The sequence below is a fragment of the Carcharhinus amblyrhynchos genome, unplaced genomic scaffold (genome assembly GCF_965287045.1).
Source record: "Carcharhinus amblyrhynchos unplaced genomic scaffold, sCarAmb.v2.hapA chromosome_1026, whole genome shotgun sequence".
In the NCBI taxonomy this organism is placed as follows: domain Eukaryota; kingdom Metazoa; phylum Chordata; class Chondrichthyes; order Carcharhiniformes; family Carcharhinidae; genus Carcharhinus; species Carcharhinus amblyrhynchos.
The window spans coordinates 26,561-43,461 of record NW_027650766.1 but is presented as its reverse complement, the minus strand read 5'-3'; the positions used below and the strand labels follow the sequence as shown (position 1 = coordinate 43,461).

The 16,901-nt window shown below is 53.6% G+C and overlaps 1 protein-coding gene across 1 annotated transcript; it reads left to right on the top strand.

Annotated features, from left to right (window-relative positions):
• Positions 1–258: 258 nt before the first annotated feature.
• LOC145340444 (chromatin remodeling protein SRCAP-like) lies at positions 259–16,091 on the top strand (the record flags this gene model as incomplete). The annotated part of the gene is given in 10 exon segments (XM_080184911.1): positions 259–455; positions 1,134–1,160; positions 1,162–1,320; positions 7,327–7,467; positions 10,174–10,402; positions 12,022–12,284; positions 12,787–12,868; positions 14,186–14,275; positions 14,374–14,541; positions 15,787–16,091. Coding segments are annotated over 10 exon segments (1,661 nt in total), but the record flags the coding sequence as incomplete, so codon positions are not given.
• Between the last annotated feature and the right edge of the window lie 810 nt (positions 16,092–16,901).

Sequence of the window (16,901 nt, the reverse complement as noted above, 5' to 3'; positions counted from 1 at the left end):
CTGTCTGTGCGTCTCTCTCTCTCTGTCTCTGTGCCTGTGCGCCTCTCTCTCTGTCTCCCCCGGTGTGGTAACGTGTCTCTCTCTCTCTCTCTCTCTCTGTCTGTGTCTGTGCATCTCTCTCTCTCTCTGTGTCTGTGCGCCTCTCTCTCTGTCTCCCCTGGTGTAACACGTGTCTCTCTCTCTCTTACAGATCGCACACAACAAGGACAGCATGACAGGCAGCAGTCCGGTTTCTCCAGCCTCGTCTCCCGCCTCCAGCGCGGGCAGTGCACCGGCCCACCTCGGCCCCGCTGGCCAATGACTCTCTGGACGGGCTGCCCGCCTCTCCCAGGCTGCAGCCCCGTGATGCGCTGACCTGTGGGCTCTGGGTCCCTGACCTGGGCCCCTGTAACCAGAGCGCTAAGGGACAGTCCTGGGACAAAACGCACGCCGAGATAGCCGAACAGGCCAAGCACGTGAGTAGATGCTGCAGCCGGGATGGGTGGCTGGCTCCCCCGCCTCCCTTGTCCTCATCCCCCATCCTCCCTATCCGCTTCCTCACCCGCTCCTCTCCCTCTCTCATGCCCCCTCTGTCACCCCCATCACTCTCCCTCTCCCTCCCTCCCTCCCAGCCTTGCCCCCTTACGCTGTCTCCCCATTGCCTTCCTCTCCCTCCCCCCCTCCAACTTTCTCACCCTCCCTTGCCCTGTCTGTCTCTCCTCTTTCTCTGTGTCATGCCCCCCTCTGTCACCCTCCCTCGCTTTCCTTCCCTCCCCCTCTCCCACTTTCTCACCCTCCCTTGCCGTGTTGGCCCCCTCCCCTCCCCTCCCCTCCCCTCCCCTCCCCTCCCCTCCCCTCCCCTCCCCTCCCCCTCCCTCCCTCCCTCCCCTCCCCTCCCCTCCCCTCCCCTCCCCTCCCCCCTCCCCTCCCCTCCCCTCCCACCCTCCCCTCCCTCCTACCCCTTGTCACTCTCGCATCCTCTGCTTTCCCCTTGTCTCGTGCCACTCCCTCCTTTCCCCTTGTCTCCCTTGCGCCCCCTGCTTCACTCCCTCTCCGCCCCCTCCTTGCCCCCACCCTTCTCATTCCCTTGGTTGTTTGGGGTCCGTGTGTTGCTCTCTCTGAGTCTCTCTCCCCCTCCCTGTGCCCGGCTGCAGGAAGCGAAGATCGAACATCGCATCGCCCGAGCTGCGGCGGGAGGGCCTCTGGTCGCTCAAGAGACTGAACCGGGTCCAGGAGGCCATTCGGCCCAAGACTCACTGGGACTACCTGTGCGAGGAGATGCAGTGGCTGTCGGCGGACTTCGCCCAGGAGCGGCGCTGGAAGCGCGGCGTGGCCAGGAAGGTGAGGCCCGCCAGAGGCGAGCAGCTGAGGGTGCCCCTTCTCTGCGTCAGTGACCCTTGGGGGGGGGGAACGACCCGCGAGAGCAGCCCGTCCCCGCGTTTCGGCTGTGTCATGGATGCAGTTGTGGGCCATTCAGCCCTGGGAGCCCTGCTAGCCCGTTGTGTAATTATCTCCCGGGGGTACACGGGATCTCCCCCATTCCAGTCGCTTCCTTCCCCTTCAGAATTGAATTTATTTCAAGAAGAACTTCTCTCGTTCTTCCAAACTCCCAATGGTAAAAGAACGCAAACTGCTTAAACCCACCACCACCACCACCCCCCAAACTTCATGGCCAGGGATCGGCCCAGAGGACCTCCTGTCCGGGTGGTCGCCAATGCCAGTCTGTCCCTCCCCTGGCGAGGAGGCCCAAACTGGACCCACTGCTTCGAGCTCCCACCTCCCCACCAATTTTTCTCCCCCCTACCACCCCCCGATGGGTTTGAGTTAAACGGAGAGGCTGGATAGACTGCGACTATTTCCCCCTGCAGCGTAGGAGGCTCCGCAGAATACTCGGCCCATCGAGTCTGCAAAAGCCCCTGACCCTGGCCACCTCATCCCACTTGCCAGTACTTGGCCCACAGCCTTGAACGCTACCAAATACTCATCCAGGTACTTTCTTAAAGGATGTGAGGCATCCCACCTCCACCACCTTCCCAGGCAGCACATTCCAGATCCTCGGTTTCCCCTCAAATCTCCCTTTGCTTTTACCTCGCGTTCCTGATAGCTGATCCTTCAGCTCAGGGGAGCTCCTTATCCGCTCTGCCCATGCCCTTTAGAATCTTGAACCCCTCCATCAGATTACCCCTCGGTCTTCTCTGCTCCAACCAAACTCAACTCCGTTGGTTTACGCAGAGGGTATATGGGGCTAATGGAAGGACTCTTGGCAGTGTCGATGAAATTTTGGTGTACATGTGCATATATCCCTGAAAGTTGGCATCCAGGTTGATAAGGTTGTTAAGAAGGCGTACGGTGTGTTAGCTTTTATTGGTAGAGGGATTGAATTTCAGAGCCGTGAGGTCATGTTATAACTGTACAAAACTCTGGTGCTGCCGCACTTGGAGTATTGCGTCCAGTTCTGGTCGCTGCATTATAAGAAAGATGTGGAGGCATTGGAAAGGGTGCCGAGGAGGTTTAAGAACACAAGAAATAGGAGCAGGAGTTGGCCATCTAGCCCCTCGAGCCTGCCCCGCCATTCAATAAGATCATGGCTGATCTGTCATGGCTCAGTTCCACATTCCCGCCCTCTCCCCATAACCCTTAATCCCCTCTCTTATCAAAAACCCATCAACCCGCGTCTTAAAAATATTTAGCGAGGCAGCCTCCACCACTTCAACGGGCAGAGAATTCCAGAGATTCACCACCCTTTGAGTGAAGAAGTTCCTCCTCAACTCCGTTCTAAACCGCCCCCCCTTTATCTGAGGCTGTGCCCCCTAGTCCTACTGTCCTTTCTGAGCGGGAAGAGTCTCTCCACCTCTATTCTATCCATCCATTCATCATCTTATACGTCTCAATGAGATCTCCCCTCATTCTTCTAAACTCTAACGAGTACAAGCCTAATTTATTCAGCCTCTCCTCATAGCTCAACCCTCTCAACTCCGGTATCAGCCTAGTAAACCTCCTCTGCACTCCCTCCAAGGCCAAAATGTCCTTGTGTAAGTACGGCGCCCAAAACTACACACAGTACTCCAGCTGCGGCCTCACCAACGCCCTATACAGCTGCAGCAAGACCTCCCTACTTTTATATTCAATCCCCCTCGCGATGAAGGCCAGCATCCAAACTCTCAATGGGTAAAGGAACGCAAACTGCTTAAACCCACCATCACCACCCCCCAAACTTCATGGCCAGGGATTGGCCCAGAGGACCTCCTCTCCGGGCAGTTGCCAATGCCAGTCTGTCCCTCCCCTGGCGAGGAGGCCCAAACTGGACCCACTGCTTCGAGCTCCCCCCTACCACCCCCCCCCCCCCGATGGGTTTGAGTTAAACGAAGAGGCTGGATAGACTGCGACTATTTTCCCCCCCCCCCAGAGCGTAGGAGGCTCCGCAGAATACTGCGGGGCAGAAGAGACCCTTCCTGACCACCTGCTGGATTTTACCAGCATGTTGCCTGGTATGGTGGGAAGGTCTTATGAGGAAAGGCTGAGGGACTCGAGGTTATTTTCGTTAGAAAGAAGAAGGTTAAGAGGTGACCTAATTGAGGCATACAAGATGATCAGAGGGTTAGATAGGGTGGACAGTGAGAGCCTTTTACCTCGGATGGTGATGGCTAACACGAGGGGTCGTAGCTTTAAATTAAGGGGTGGTAATTATAGGACGGATGTCAGAGGTAGGTTCTTTACTCAGAGGGTAGTAAGGGCGTGGAATGCCCTGCCTGCAGCAGTTGTGGACTCGCCAACTTTAAGGGCGTTCAAATGGTCAGTGGATAGGTATATGGATAACATTGGAATAGTTTAGGTTAGAGGGTCATTAGATTGGTTCCACTGGTCGGCGCAACATCGAGGGCCAAAGGGCCTGTACTGTACTGTAATGTTCTATGTTCTAACTCCAAGCCTATCCAACCTCTCTTCATAACCAAATTCCAGCCCAGGCCAACATCCTGGTGAATCTCCTCTCCACCCCCTCCAGCACAATCACATCGTTCCTGTAACACGGTGACCAGACACTCCAGCTGTGGCCGGGCTTAGCGGTGGCCTTATAGAGGTCTATCAAATAATGAGGGGCCCAGATCAGCTAGATAGTCGATATCTTTTCCCCAAAGGTAGGGGAGTCTAAAACTAGAGGGCAGAGGTTTAAGGTGAGGGGGAGAGATACAAAAGGGGCAATTTTTTTTTCACCCAGAGGGTGGTGAGTGTTTGGAACGAGCTGCCAGAGGTAGTACTAGAGGCGGGTACAATTGTCTTTCAAAAAGAATTGAGGCAGTTACATGGGGAAGATGGGTATAGAGGGATATTGGCCAAACGTGGGCAATTGGGATAAGCTTAAGGGTTTAAAAAGAACGGGTGACATGGATCAATTGTGCCAGAGAACAGGTACAGCACGGGGTTAGATACAGAGTAAACCTCCCTCTACACTGTCCCCCATCAAACACTCCCAGGACAGGTACAGCACGGGGTTAGATACAGAGTAAACCTCCCTCTACACTGTCCCCGATCAAACACTCCCAGGACAGGTACAGCACAGGGTTAGATACAGCGTAAAGCTCCCTCTACACTGTCCCCCATCAAACACTCCCAGGACAGGTACAGCACGGGGTTAGATACAGAGTAAAGCTCCCTCTACACTGTCCCCATCAAACACTCCCAGGACAGGTACAGCACGGGGTTAGATACAGAGTAAAGCTCCCTCTACACTGTCCCCCCATCAAACACTCCCAGGACAGGTACAGCACGGGGTTAGATACAGAGTAAAGCTCCCTCTACACTGTCCCCCCCCCCATCAAACACTCCCAGGACAGGGACAGCACGGGATTAGATACAGAGTAAAGCTCCCTCTACACTGTCCTCATCAAACACTCCCAGGACAGGTACAGCACGGGGTTAGATACAGAGTAAAGCTCCCTCTACACTGTCCCCCCATCAAACACTCCCAGGACAGGTACAGCACGGGGTTAGATACAGAGTAAAGCTCCCTCTACACTGTCCCCCATCAAACACTCCCAGGACAGGTACAGACGGGGTAAATGATGGCCCTTTAACGGATTGCTGCCTTTTCTCCATAGGCAGGGATTTGGTAGCAGGGGCTGAAATAGATTCTCCATGCAACGCATGGCTGGCTGTGTCAGTGCCAGCCTTGTTACTCAACAGGAGAGACACAGTTTTCACCCACACCAGCGTCACTTTGACTCTGTCGGGGTCTGAGGGCCAGGTTTGTGCAGATGTACTGCAGGGAGACTCAGTCTTCAGGCCCGTGGATCAAACACACGGGGAACTCTTTAACTCAGGTTCTTGATTTAATAAGGGGTTATGGGTGAAAGGCAGGAGCACGGAGACATAAGAACATAAGAAATAGGAGCAGGAGTAGGCCATCCAGCCCTTCGAGCCTGCCCCGCCATTCAATAAGATCATGGCTGATCTGTCGCTGCTCAGTTCCACTTTCCCGCCCTCTCCCCATAACCCTTAATCCCCTCTCCTATCAAAAACCCATCAACCCGCGTCTTAAAAATATTTAGCGAGGCAGCCTCCACCACTTCAACGGGCAGAGAATTCCAGAGATTCACCACCCTTTGAGTGAAGAAGTTCCTCCTCAACTCCGTTCTAAACCGCCCCCCTTTTATCTTGAGGCTGTGCCCCCTAGTCCTATTGTCTTTTTTGAGCGGGAAGAGTCTTTCCACCTCTATCCTATCCATCCCATTCATCATCTTATACGTCTCAATGAGATCTCCTCTCATTCTTCTAAACTCTAACGAGTACAAGCCCAGTTTATTCAGCCTCTCCTCATAGCTCAACCCCCTCAACTCCGGTATCAGCCTAGTAAACCTCCTCTGCACTCCCTCCAAGGCCAAAATATCTTTGCGCAGGTGCGGCGCCCAAAAATGTACACAGTACTCCAGTTGCGGCCTCACCAATGCCCTATACAGCTGCAGCAAGACCTCCCTACTTTTATATTCAATCCCCTTCGCTATGAAGGCCAGCATCCCATTTGCCTTCCTTACCACCTGCTGCACCTGCAAGCTGGGTTTTTGCGACTCATGCACAAGGACCCCGAGGTCCCTCTGCACCGTCGCCTGCTGCAGTTTTTCGCCTCGTAAGTGATAATCCTTCCTACCATTTTTCCTACCAAAGTGGACCACCTCACACTTGCCAACATTAAATTCCATTTGCCATTTCCTGGCCCATTCGCCCAGCCTATCTAGATCCTTCTGCAGACTCTCCACACCCTCCGCACAATTTGCCGTTCCCCCAATCTTGGTGTCATCAGCAAATTTCGACACCCTGCACTCGGTTCCCTCCTCCAGATCATCTATATAAATGGTAAAAAGCTGAGGCCCCAGCACCGACCCCTGGGGCACCCCACTAGTCACCAACCGCCAATCCGAATAGCACCCGTTGACCCCCACTCTCTGCCTCCTATTTGACAACCAATCCTCTATCCACGCTAACACCCTACCCCCAACTCCATGTCCCTCGACCTTCTGCAATAACCTCTTGTGAGGCACTTTGTCAAACGCTTTCTGAAAATCTAGAAAGATCACATCCACCGGCTCTCCTCTATCCACCGCCCTAGACACATCCTCATAGAACTCCAGTAAATTTGTCAGACACGACTTCCCTTTAATGAAACCGTGCTGCGTCTGCTCTATCAAGCAATTCCCTTCAAGATGCCTCATAATTTCCTCCTTAATGACAGATTCTAACATTTTACCTACAACAGACGTTAAACAAACCGGCCTATAATTCCCGGCCTTTTGCCTGGCACCCTTCTTAAACAACGGCGTAACATTAGCCGTTTTCCAATCTTCCGGCACTTCCCCGGAATCCAGCGACGTTTGGAAAATAACCACCAAGGCATTAAAATTATTAATGACGTGAAAATTATTAGCCGTGCTTAATGGTGGAACAGACTCGATGGGCCGAGTGGTCTAATTCTGCTCCTGTCTCTCATGGTCGCACACCCCCTCCACCCCATAAAACTTCCACGCTGTAAACCTCTGTGACTCTATGGCGCAGTGGTTAAAAACTAGGCGGCATCGACACCTTGGGCCGAAGGGCCTGTTTCAATGCTGAAACCTCCTCCGTGAGGCTGAACGGGTGTCCGGTGACGGGCTGGGAGGGGAGAGGCCTGGAGGGGTAGAAGGGGTCCGCGGTGGCCTGTCCGTTGAGTGTAAGGTGTTAACCGAGTTAACGTGGCCCCCCCCGTCTCCGTCTCTTGCCACGGGCAGGTGGGACTTGTTTTTAGCCTGCGGTTGTACTTCTCCGCTGCTAAGCTGCGCTCTCGCTCCTCCCTCCCTCCCTCCCTCACTCCCTCGGCAGGTGGCCCGGACGGTCCTCCGCTTCCACGAGGAGCAGCGTCAGAAGGAGGAGAGAGCCAAACGAGAGGAACAGGCCAAGCTGCGACGGATTGCCTCCACCATCGCCAAGGAGGTCAAGCAGTTCTGGACCAACGTGGAGAAGGTAAGAGGGGTCCGTTGTCCCCCATCGAACACTCCCAGGAGAGACACAGCACGGGGTTAGATACAGAGTAAAGCTCCCTCTACACTGTCCCCCCATCAAACACTCCCAGGACAGGTACAGCACGGGGTTAGATACAGGGTAAAGCTCCCTCTACACTGTCCCCCCATCAAACACTCCCAGGACAGGTACAGCACGGGGTTAGATACAGAGTAAAGCTCCCTCTACACTGTCCCCCATCAAACACTCCCAGGACAGGTACAGCACGGGGTTAGATACAGAGTAAAGCTCCCTCTACACTGTCCCCCCATCAAACACTCCCAGGACAGGTACAGCACAGGGTTAGATACAGAGTAAAGCTCCCTCTACACTGTCCCTCCCATCAAACACTCCCAGGACAGGTACAGCACGGGGTTAGATACAGAGTAAAGCTCCCTCTACACTGTCCCCCCCATCAAACACTCCCAGGACAGGTACAGCACGGGGTTAGATACAGAGTAAAGCTCCCTCTACACTGTCACCATCAAACACTCCCAGGACAGGTACAGCACAGGGTTAGATACAGAGTAAAGCTCCCTTTACACTGTCCCCCCCATCAAACACTCCCAGGACAGGTACAGCACAGGGTTAGATACAGAGTAAAGCTCCCTCTACACTGTCCCCCCATCAAACACTCCCAGGACAGGTACAGCACGGAGTTAGATACAGAGTAAAGCTCCCTCTACACTGTCCCTCCCATCAAACACTCCCAGGACAGGTACAGCACGGGGTTAGATACAGAGTAAAGCTCCCTCTACACTGTCCCCCATCAAACACTCCCAGGACAGGTACAGCACGGGGTTAGATACAGAGTAAAGCTCCCTCTACACTGTCCCCCCATCAAACACTCCCAGGACAGGTACAGCACAGGGTTAGATACAGAGTAAAGCTCCCTCTACACTGTCCCTCCCATCAAACACTCCCAGGACAGGTACAGCACGGGGTTAGATACAGAGTAAAGCTCCCTCTACACTGTCCCCCCATCAAACACTCCCAGGACAGGTACAGCACGGGGTTAGATACAGAGTAAAGCTCCCTTTACACTGTCCCCCCCATCAAACACTCCCAGGACAGGTACAGCACAGGGTTAGATACAGAGTAAAGCTCCCTCTACACTGTCCCCCCATCAAACACTCCCAGGACAGGTACAGACGGGTTAAATGATGGCCCTTTTGCGGATTGCTGCCTTTTCTCCATAGGCAGGGATTTGGTAGCAGGGGCTGAAATAGATTCTCCACGCAACGCATGGCTGGCTGTGTCAGTGCCAGCCTTGTTACTCAACAGGAGAGACACAGTTTTCACCCACACCAGCGTCACTTTGACTCTGTCGGGGTCTGACGGCCAGGTTTGTGCAGATGTACTGCAGGGAGACTCAGTCTTCAGGCCCGTGGATCAAACACACGGGGAACTCTTTAACTCAGGTTCTTGATTTAATAAGGGGTTATGGGTGAAAGGCAGGAGAACAGAGATGTGAAAATTATTAGCCATGCTTAATGGTGGAACAGACTCGATGGGCCGAGTGGTCTAAATCTGCTCCTATCTCTCATGGTCGCACACCCCCACCCCCTAAAACATCCTCTGTCTGAACCACCCTCCCCATATGTGCAGCGGCAAAGTAACTTTTAGCTGCTGCCCCACAGCGCCAGTGATCCGAATTGAATTCCGGGTCTTGCGTCCCTGTGTGGAGTCTGTACGTTTCCCTCGTGTCTGCGTGGGTTTCCTCCCACAGTCCAAAGACGTGGAGGTTAGGGTGGATTGGCCGTGCTAAATTGTCCCTTAGTGTCCAAAGATGTGCAGGTTAGGGTGGATTGGCCGTGCTAAATTGTCCCTTAGTGTCCAAAGATGTGCAGGTTAGGGTGGATTGGCCATGCTAAATTGTCCCCTTAGTGTCCAAAGATGTGTAGGTTAGGGTGGATTGGCCATGCTAAATTGTCCCCTTAGTGTCCAAAGATGTGTAGGTTAGGGGGGATTGGCCATGCTAAATTGTCCCTTAGTGTCCAAAGATGTGTAGGTTAGGGGGGATTGGCCATGCTAAATTGTCCCTTAGTGTCCAAAGATGTGTAGGTTAGGGGGGATTGGCCATGCTAAATTGTCCCTTAGTGTCCAAAGATGTGTAGGTTAGGGGGGATTGGCCGTGCTAAATTGCCCCTTAGTGTCCAAAGATGTGTAGGTTAGGGGGGATTGGCCATGCTAAATTGTCCCTTAGTGTCCAAAGATGTGTAGGTTAGGGGGGATTGGCCATGCTAAATTGTCCCTTAGTGTCCAAAGATGTGTAGGTTAGGGGGGATTGGCCATGCTAAATTGTCCCTTAGTGTCCAAAGATGTGTAGGTTAGGGGGGATTGGCCGTGCTAAATTGCCCCTTAGTGTCCAAAGATGTGTAGGTTAGGGTGGATTGGCCATGCTAAATTGTCCCTTAGTGTCCAAAGATGTGTAGGTTAGGGGGGATTGGCCGTGCTAAATTGCCCCTTAGTGTCCAAAGATGTGTAGGTTAGGGTGGATTGGCCATGCTAAATTGTCCTTTAGTGTCAGGGGTGTTAGCAGGGTAAATATGTGGGGTTTTGGGAATAGAGTGGGATTATTGTTGTTGGATCTCCCCCACCTTGCAGTTCAGGGATTCTAACTCCGCTGGTTTCTTTTTACACTCGCCCCCGCCCCCCTCCCCGGTACAGGTGGTGCAGTTTAAGCAGCAGTCCCGCCTGGAGGAGAAGCGGAAGAAAGCCTTGGATCTGCAGCTGGATTTCATCGTGGGCCAGACGGAGAAGTACTCGGACCTGCTGAGCCAGAGCCTGAACGAGTCGCTGCCGACCAGCAAGCCCGGCTCCTCGCAGCTGGGCTCCTCGCTGGCCGGTTCCGCCCCCTCCACCCCTCCCGTCTCCGGCTCCGCCACCGAGGACGAAGGTGAGGGTGGTGGGGGGGAGCAGGTTTGGGGCGCGTAAGGTCCCTGCCCGTGTGTGTGTGTGTGTGTGTGTGTGTGTGTGTGTGTGGGGCAGGAGGAGGGAGCTCTGTGAGATCCTGTCTGATATTGTGTGGCCTCCACGTACATATCCCCACCCCCTGAATCGGATTTGTTTACATAGGATCGTCCCCCCCTTCTCAACTCTGGGCGCAACTTGTTCACACTTTTCCCCCCAAGACAAACCTCCCCCTCCCAGCTTGTCAAGAGCAGGCTTTGTCTTCTGGAATATTCTGGGCTTCTCTGGATTCTTCTGCCTGGAGAGCCCTTTCTCTGGTACCTCAGCTATCGAGATTGCGTTAAGGTCAGTGGCGGCCGGCCATTCCCCTCTCCCATTTCTCCCACTGTCCCCCTTCTTTCACACCTCCGATGGACTATGAATAATAATAGGAGTATAACATCAAGGGTAGGAGTCTCAGCAGTGTAGAGGAGCAGAAGGATCTTGGGGTCCGGGTCCGTAGGATTCTTAAATCGGCCTCGCAGGTGGAGGATGTGGCTAAGAAGGCGTACGGTGTACTGGCCTTCATTAATCGAGGGATTGAGTTTAGGAGTTGGGAGGTAATGCTGCAACTTTATAAGACCCTTGTCAGACCCCGCTTGGAGTACTGTGCACAGTTCTGGTCCTCTCACTACAGGAGGGATGTGGGAGGCTATTGAGAGGGTGCAGAGGAGATTGACAAGGATGTTGCCTGGATTGGGAGGCATGCCTTATGAGGATAGGTTGAGGGAGCTGGGACCCTTCTCCCTGGAGAGACGAAGGTTGAGAGGTGACCTGATAGAGGTTTATAAGATGTTGAGAGGAATAGATAGGGTGGATTCTCAGAGGCTATTTCCCAGGGCTGAAATGGTCGCTACGAGAGGACACAGGTTTAAGGTGCTGGGGAGCAGGTACAGAGGAGATGTCAGGGGGTAAGTTTTTCACTGAGAGGGTGGAGAGTGAGTGAAATCGGCTGCTGTCGGTGGTGGGAGAGGCAAACTCACTGGGGTCTTTTAAGAGACTTCTGGATGAGTACATAGGATTTAATAGGATTGAGGGTTATAGATAGGCCTGGTTGGTAGGGATATCATCGGTGCAATTTGTGGGCCGAAGGGCCTGTTTGTGCTGTAGTGTTACATAAGAACATAAGAAATAGGAGCAGGAGTCGGCCATCTAGCCCTTCGAGCCTGCCCCGCCATTCAAGAAGATCATGGCTGATCTGATAGTGGATCAGTTCCACTTTCCCGCTTTCTCCCCTTAATTCCCCTGTCTATCAGAAACCTATCTACCCGGGACTTAAATATATTTAGCGAGGCAGCCTCCACCACTTCAACGGGCAGAGAATTCCAGAGATTCACCACCCTTTGAGTGAAGAAGTTCCTCCTCAACGTGTTCAATGTTCTGTGCTCATCCCCGTTGATGTAGAAAGGGAAATGTTCTCCACCACGCTCCCTGAAATTGATGACAATCTCCTTCGTTTTCTTGTCGTTGTTATAGAGTTTGCCCGCCTGAACCTGGCCAATTTTATTCTGATCCTTTCGTGTCTCTCTCTCTCTCTCTCTCTCTCTCTCGTTGTCCACGCTGCAGATTTTGAGCCCCATGAAGAGGAGGACGATGAAGAGACGATCGAGGTGGAGGAGAAACAGGCTGGGAACGACGCGGAGAGCCGGCGGCGAGAGATCGAGCTGCTGCGGCGCGAGAGCGAGCTGCCCCTGGATGATCTGCTACGCTCGCTGCCGGACGGCCTGAGGGAGGGGGAGGAGGAGGAGGAGGACGGGGGGGAAAGTAGTGGCAGCAGCGATAGCGAGTCTTCGGAGGAGCCGCAGACCAGGTCCGGCAGGGCGTTGCAGGTGGGTGGCACGTCCCAGATAAACCGCCCGCACTGTGGGAGGGTCGGTGCTGAGGGAGTCCCGCACTGTGGGAGGGTCGGTGCTGAGGGAGTCCCGCACTGTGGGAGGGTCGGTGCTGAGGGAGTCCCGCACTGTGGGAGGGTCGGTGCTGAGGGAGTCCCGCACTGTGGGAGGGTCGGTGCTGAGGGAGTCCCGCACTGTGGGAGGGTCGGTGCTGAGGGAGTCCCGCACTGTGGGAGGGTCGGTGCTGAGGGAGTCCCGCACTGTGGGAGGGTCGGTGCTGAGGGAGTCCCGCACTGTGGGAGGGTCGGTGCTGAGGGAGTCCCGCACTGTGGGAGGGTCGGTGCTGAGGGAGTCCCGCACTGTGGGAGGGTCGGTGCTGAGGGAGTCCCGCACTGTGGGAGGGTCGGTGCTGAGGGAGTCCCGCACTGTGGGAGGGTCGCACTGTGGGGTTAAATTCAGTCCAAGTGAAGAAATTTCTCTTCCCGTTTGAATCTGACAGAATGCCCACCGACTACCGAGGATCAGGAAGGATCAGCGCGAGGAGCCAGAGGACGAGGAGTTCACAGCAGATGAGGATGAAGGTAGAGAGTTATAGTTTCTTACCTAATCGAGGGGTTCGGGGTGGTTTATATACAGAATAACAGATACCCGGGAGTGAGTTACAGACTGGAATCTAATCGAGGGGTTCGGGGTGGTTTATATATAGAATAACAGATACCCCGGAGTGAGTTACAGACTGGAATCTAATCGAGGGGTTCGTGGTGGTTTATGTATAGAATAACAGATACCCGGGAGTGAGTTACACACTGGAATCTAATCGAGGGGTTCGGGGTGCTTTATATATAGAATAACAGATACCCGGGAGTGAGTTACAGACTGGAATCTAATCAAGGGGTTCGGGGTGGTTTATATATAGAATAACAGATACCCGGGAGTGAGTTACAGACTGGAATCTAATCGAGGGGTTCGGGGTGGTTTATATAGAATAACAGATACCCGGGAGTGAGTTACAGACTGGAATCTAATCGAGGGGTTCGGGGTGGTTTATATATAGAATAACAGATACCCGGGAGTGAGTTACAGACTGGAATCTAATCGAGGGGTTCGGGGGGGTTTATATATAGAATAACAGATACCCGGGAGTGAGTTACAGACTGGAATCTAATCGAGGGGTTCGGGGTGGTTTATATATAGAATAACAGCTCCCCGGGAGTGAGTTACAGACTGGAATCTAATCGAGGGGTTCGGGGTGGTTTATATATAGAATAACAGAAACATGGGAGTGAGTTACAGACTGGAATCTAATCGAGGGGTTCGGGGTGGTTTATATATAGAATAACAGATACCCGGGAGTGAGTTACAGACTGGAATCTAATCGAGGGGTGCGGGGTGGTTTATATATAGAATAACAGATACCCGGGAGTGAGTTACAGACTGGAATCTAATCGAGGGGTTCGGGGTGGTTTATATATAGAATAACAGATACCCGGGAGTGAGTTACAGACTGGAATCTAATCGAGGGGTTCGGGGTGGTTTATATATAGAATAACAGATACCCGGGAGTGAGTTACAGACTGGAATCTAATCGAGGGGTGCGGGGTGGTTTATATATAGAATAACAGATACCCGGGAGTGAGTTACAGACTGGAATCTAATCGAGGGGTTCGGGGTGGTTTATATATAGAATAACAGATACCCGGGAGTGAGTTACACTGGAATCTAATCGAGGGGTTCGGGGTGGTTTATATACAGAATAACAGATACCCGGGAGTGAGTTACAGACTGGAATCTAATTGAGGGGTTCGGGGTGGTTTATATACAGAATAACAGATACCCGGGAGTGAGTTACAGACTGGAATCTCTCGAGTTCTCTGTCACTGGCTCTCTGTCTTGTGCAGCTGAGGATGAGGAGGAGACGATCGATGCGGAGGAGGCTTTGGAGGGAGAGGTCGACCACAAGGCTGAACTTGATGACCTTGCCAAAGAAAGTAAGCGCTGAATTTTCCACGGCTGCTTTTATCTCACTGTCCCCAAGCCTTGGTTTTTGTTAACAGATCGCTGGTGTTCTCCTCTCTGTCTTGTGCAGGCGAGCTGCCCATGGAGGACTTGCTGAAGAAGTACAGCGCCGCCTTTTCCGATTCCTTCGAGACCCCGGAGTCCGATGCTGATGACAGCACCGACACGGAGGAGGATGAAGAGGAGGAGGAGACCAGCACCGAGGATGAGGAAGATGAAGAAAGCAGTACTTCCACAGGTTTGTAAATCAATCCCCAAACTAATCCCACTGCCCCGCTCTCTCCCCATAGCTCAATCCCCAAACTAATCCCACTGCCCCCCGCTCTCTCCCCATAGCTCAATCCCCAAACTAATCCCACTGCCCCGCTCTCTCCCCATAGCTCAATCCCCAAACTAATCCCACTGCCCTGCTCTCTCCCCATAGCCCTGTATCAATCCCCAAAGTAATCCCACTGCCCCGCTCTCTCCCCATAGCCCTGTATCAATCCCCAAACTAATCCCACTGCCCCGCTCTCTCCCCATAGCTCAATCCCCAAACTAATCCCACTGCCCCGCTCTCTCCCCATAGCTCAATCCCCAAACTAATCCCACTGTCCCGCTCTCTCCCCATAGCCCCGTATCAATCCCCAAACTAATCCTACTGCCCCGCTCTCTCCCCATAGCCCTGTATCAATCCCCAAACTAATCCCACTGCCCCGCTCTCTCCCCATAGCCCTGTATCGATCCCCAAACTAATCCCACTGCCCCCGCTCTCTCCCCATAGCCCTGTATCAATCCCCAAACTAATCCCACTGCCCCGCTCTCTCCCATAGCCCTGTATCAATCCCCAAACTAATCCCACTGCCCCGCTCTCTCCCCATAGCCCTGTATGAATCCCCAAACTAATCCCACTGCCCCCGCTCTCTCCCCATTGCCCTGTGTCAATCCCCAAACTAATCACACTGCCCCGCTCTCTCCCCATAGCCCTGTATCAATCCCCAAACTAATCCCACTGCCCCCGCTCTCTCCCCATAGCTCAATCCCCAAACTAATCCCACTGCCCTGCTCTCTTTCCATAGCCCTGTATCGATCCCCAAACTAATCCCACTGCCCCGCTGTCTCCCCATAGCTCAATCCCGAAACTAATCCCACTGCCCCGCTCTCTCCCCATAGCCCTGTATCGATCCCCAAACTAATCCCACTGCCCCCCGCTCTCTCCCCATAGCTCAATCCCCAAACTAATCCCACTGCCCCGCTCTCTCCCCATAGCCCTGTATCAATCCCCAAACTAATCCCACTGCCCCCACTCTCTCCCCATACCCCTGTATCAATCCCCAAACTAATCCCACTGCCCCCGCTCTCTCCCCATAGCCCTGTATCAATCCCCAAACTAATCCCACTGCCCCCACTCTCTCCCCATAGCCCTGAATCGATGCCCAATATGACACTGGGGCTCACGTGTTTTGTGCGCAATCCACCCATTTCCTTTTTCCCTCTTGATCAGATTCCGAGGAGTCGTCTGCGTCGGATGAGGATGAAGATGAGGAGGAGGAGGAAGATGAGGAGGAGGAGGAGGACGACGACAGCGCGCAGGAGGAGATTGGGGTGGAGTACTTGATACAGGGCGAGGCGGATGATGGCATACTCAGCCAGGAGCTGGCCCCGGCCGACTCCAAGGGGCCCAAGAAGGAGATAACGGACATTGCAGCGGCTGCAGAGAGCCTCCAGCCCAAGGGCTACACCTTGGCCACCACCCAGGTATCCGAGGAGCATGTGCGGAGGGTGTGGAGAGTGTGCCGAAGGATCTAGATAGGCTGGGCGAATGGGCCAGGAACTGGCAAATGGAATTTAATGTTGGCAAGTGTGAGGTGGTCCACTTTGGTAGGAAGAATGGTAGGAAGGATTATTACTTACGTGGCGAAAAACTGCAGCAGGCAACGGTGCAGAGGGACCTCGGGGTCCTTGTGCATGAGTCGCAAAAACCCAGCTTGCAGGTGCAGCAGGTGGTCAGGAAGGCGAATGGGATGCTGGCCTTCATAGCGAGGGGGATTGAATATAAAAGTAGGGAGGTCTTGCTGCGGCAGTATAGGGCACTGGTGAGGCCGCAGCTGGAGTACTGTGTGCAGTTTTGGGCGCCGTACTTACGCAAGGATATTTTGGCCTTGGAGGGAGTGCAGAGGAGGTTTACTAGGCTGATTCAGGAGTTGAGGGGGTTGAGCTATGAGGAGAGGCTGGATAGATTAGGCTTGTACTCGTTACAGTTTAGAAGAATGAGGGGAGATCTCATTGAGACGTATAAGATGATGAACGGGATGGATAGGATAGAGGTGGAGAGACTCTTCCCGCTCAGAAAGGATAGTAGGACTAGGGGCCACAGCCTCAAGATAAAGGGGGGGCGGTTTAGAACGGAGTTGAGGAGGAACTTCTTCACTCAAAGGGTGGTGAATCTCTGGAATTCTCTGCCCGTTGAAGTGGTGGAGGCTGCCTCGCTAAATATTTTTAAGACGCGGGTTGATGGGTTTTTGATGAGAGAGGGGATTAAGGGTTATGGGGAGAGGGCGGGAATGTGGAACTGAGCCACGACAGATCAGCCACAATCTTATTGAATGGCGGGGCAGG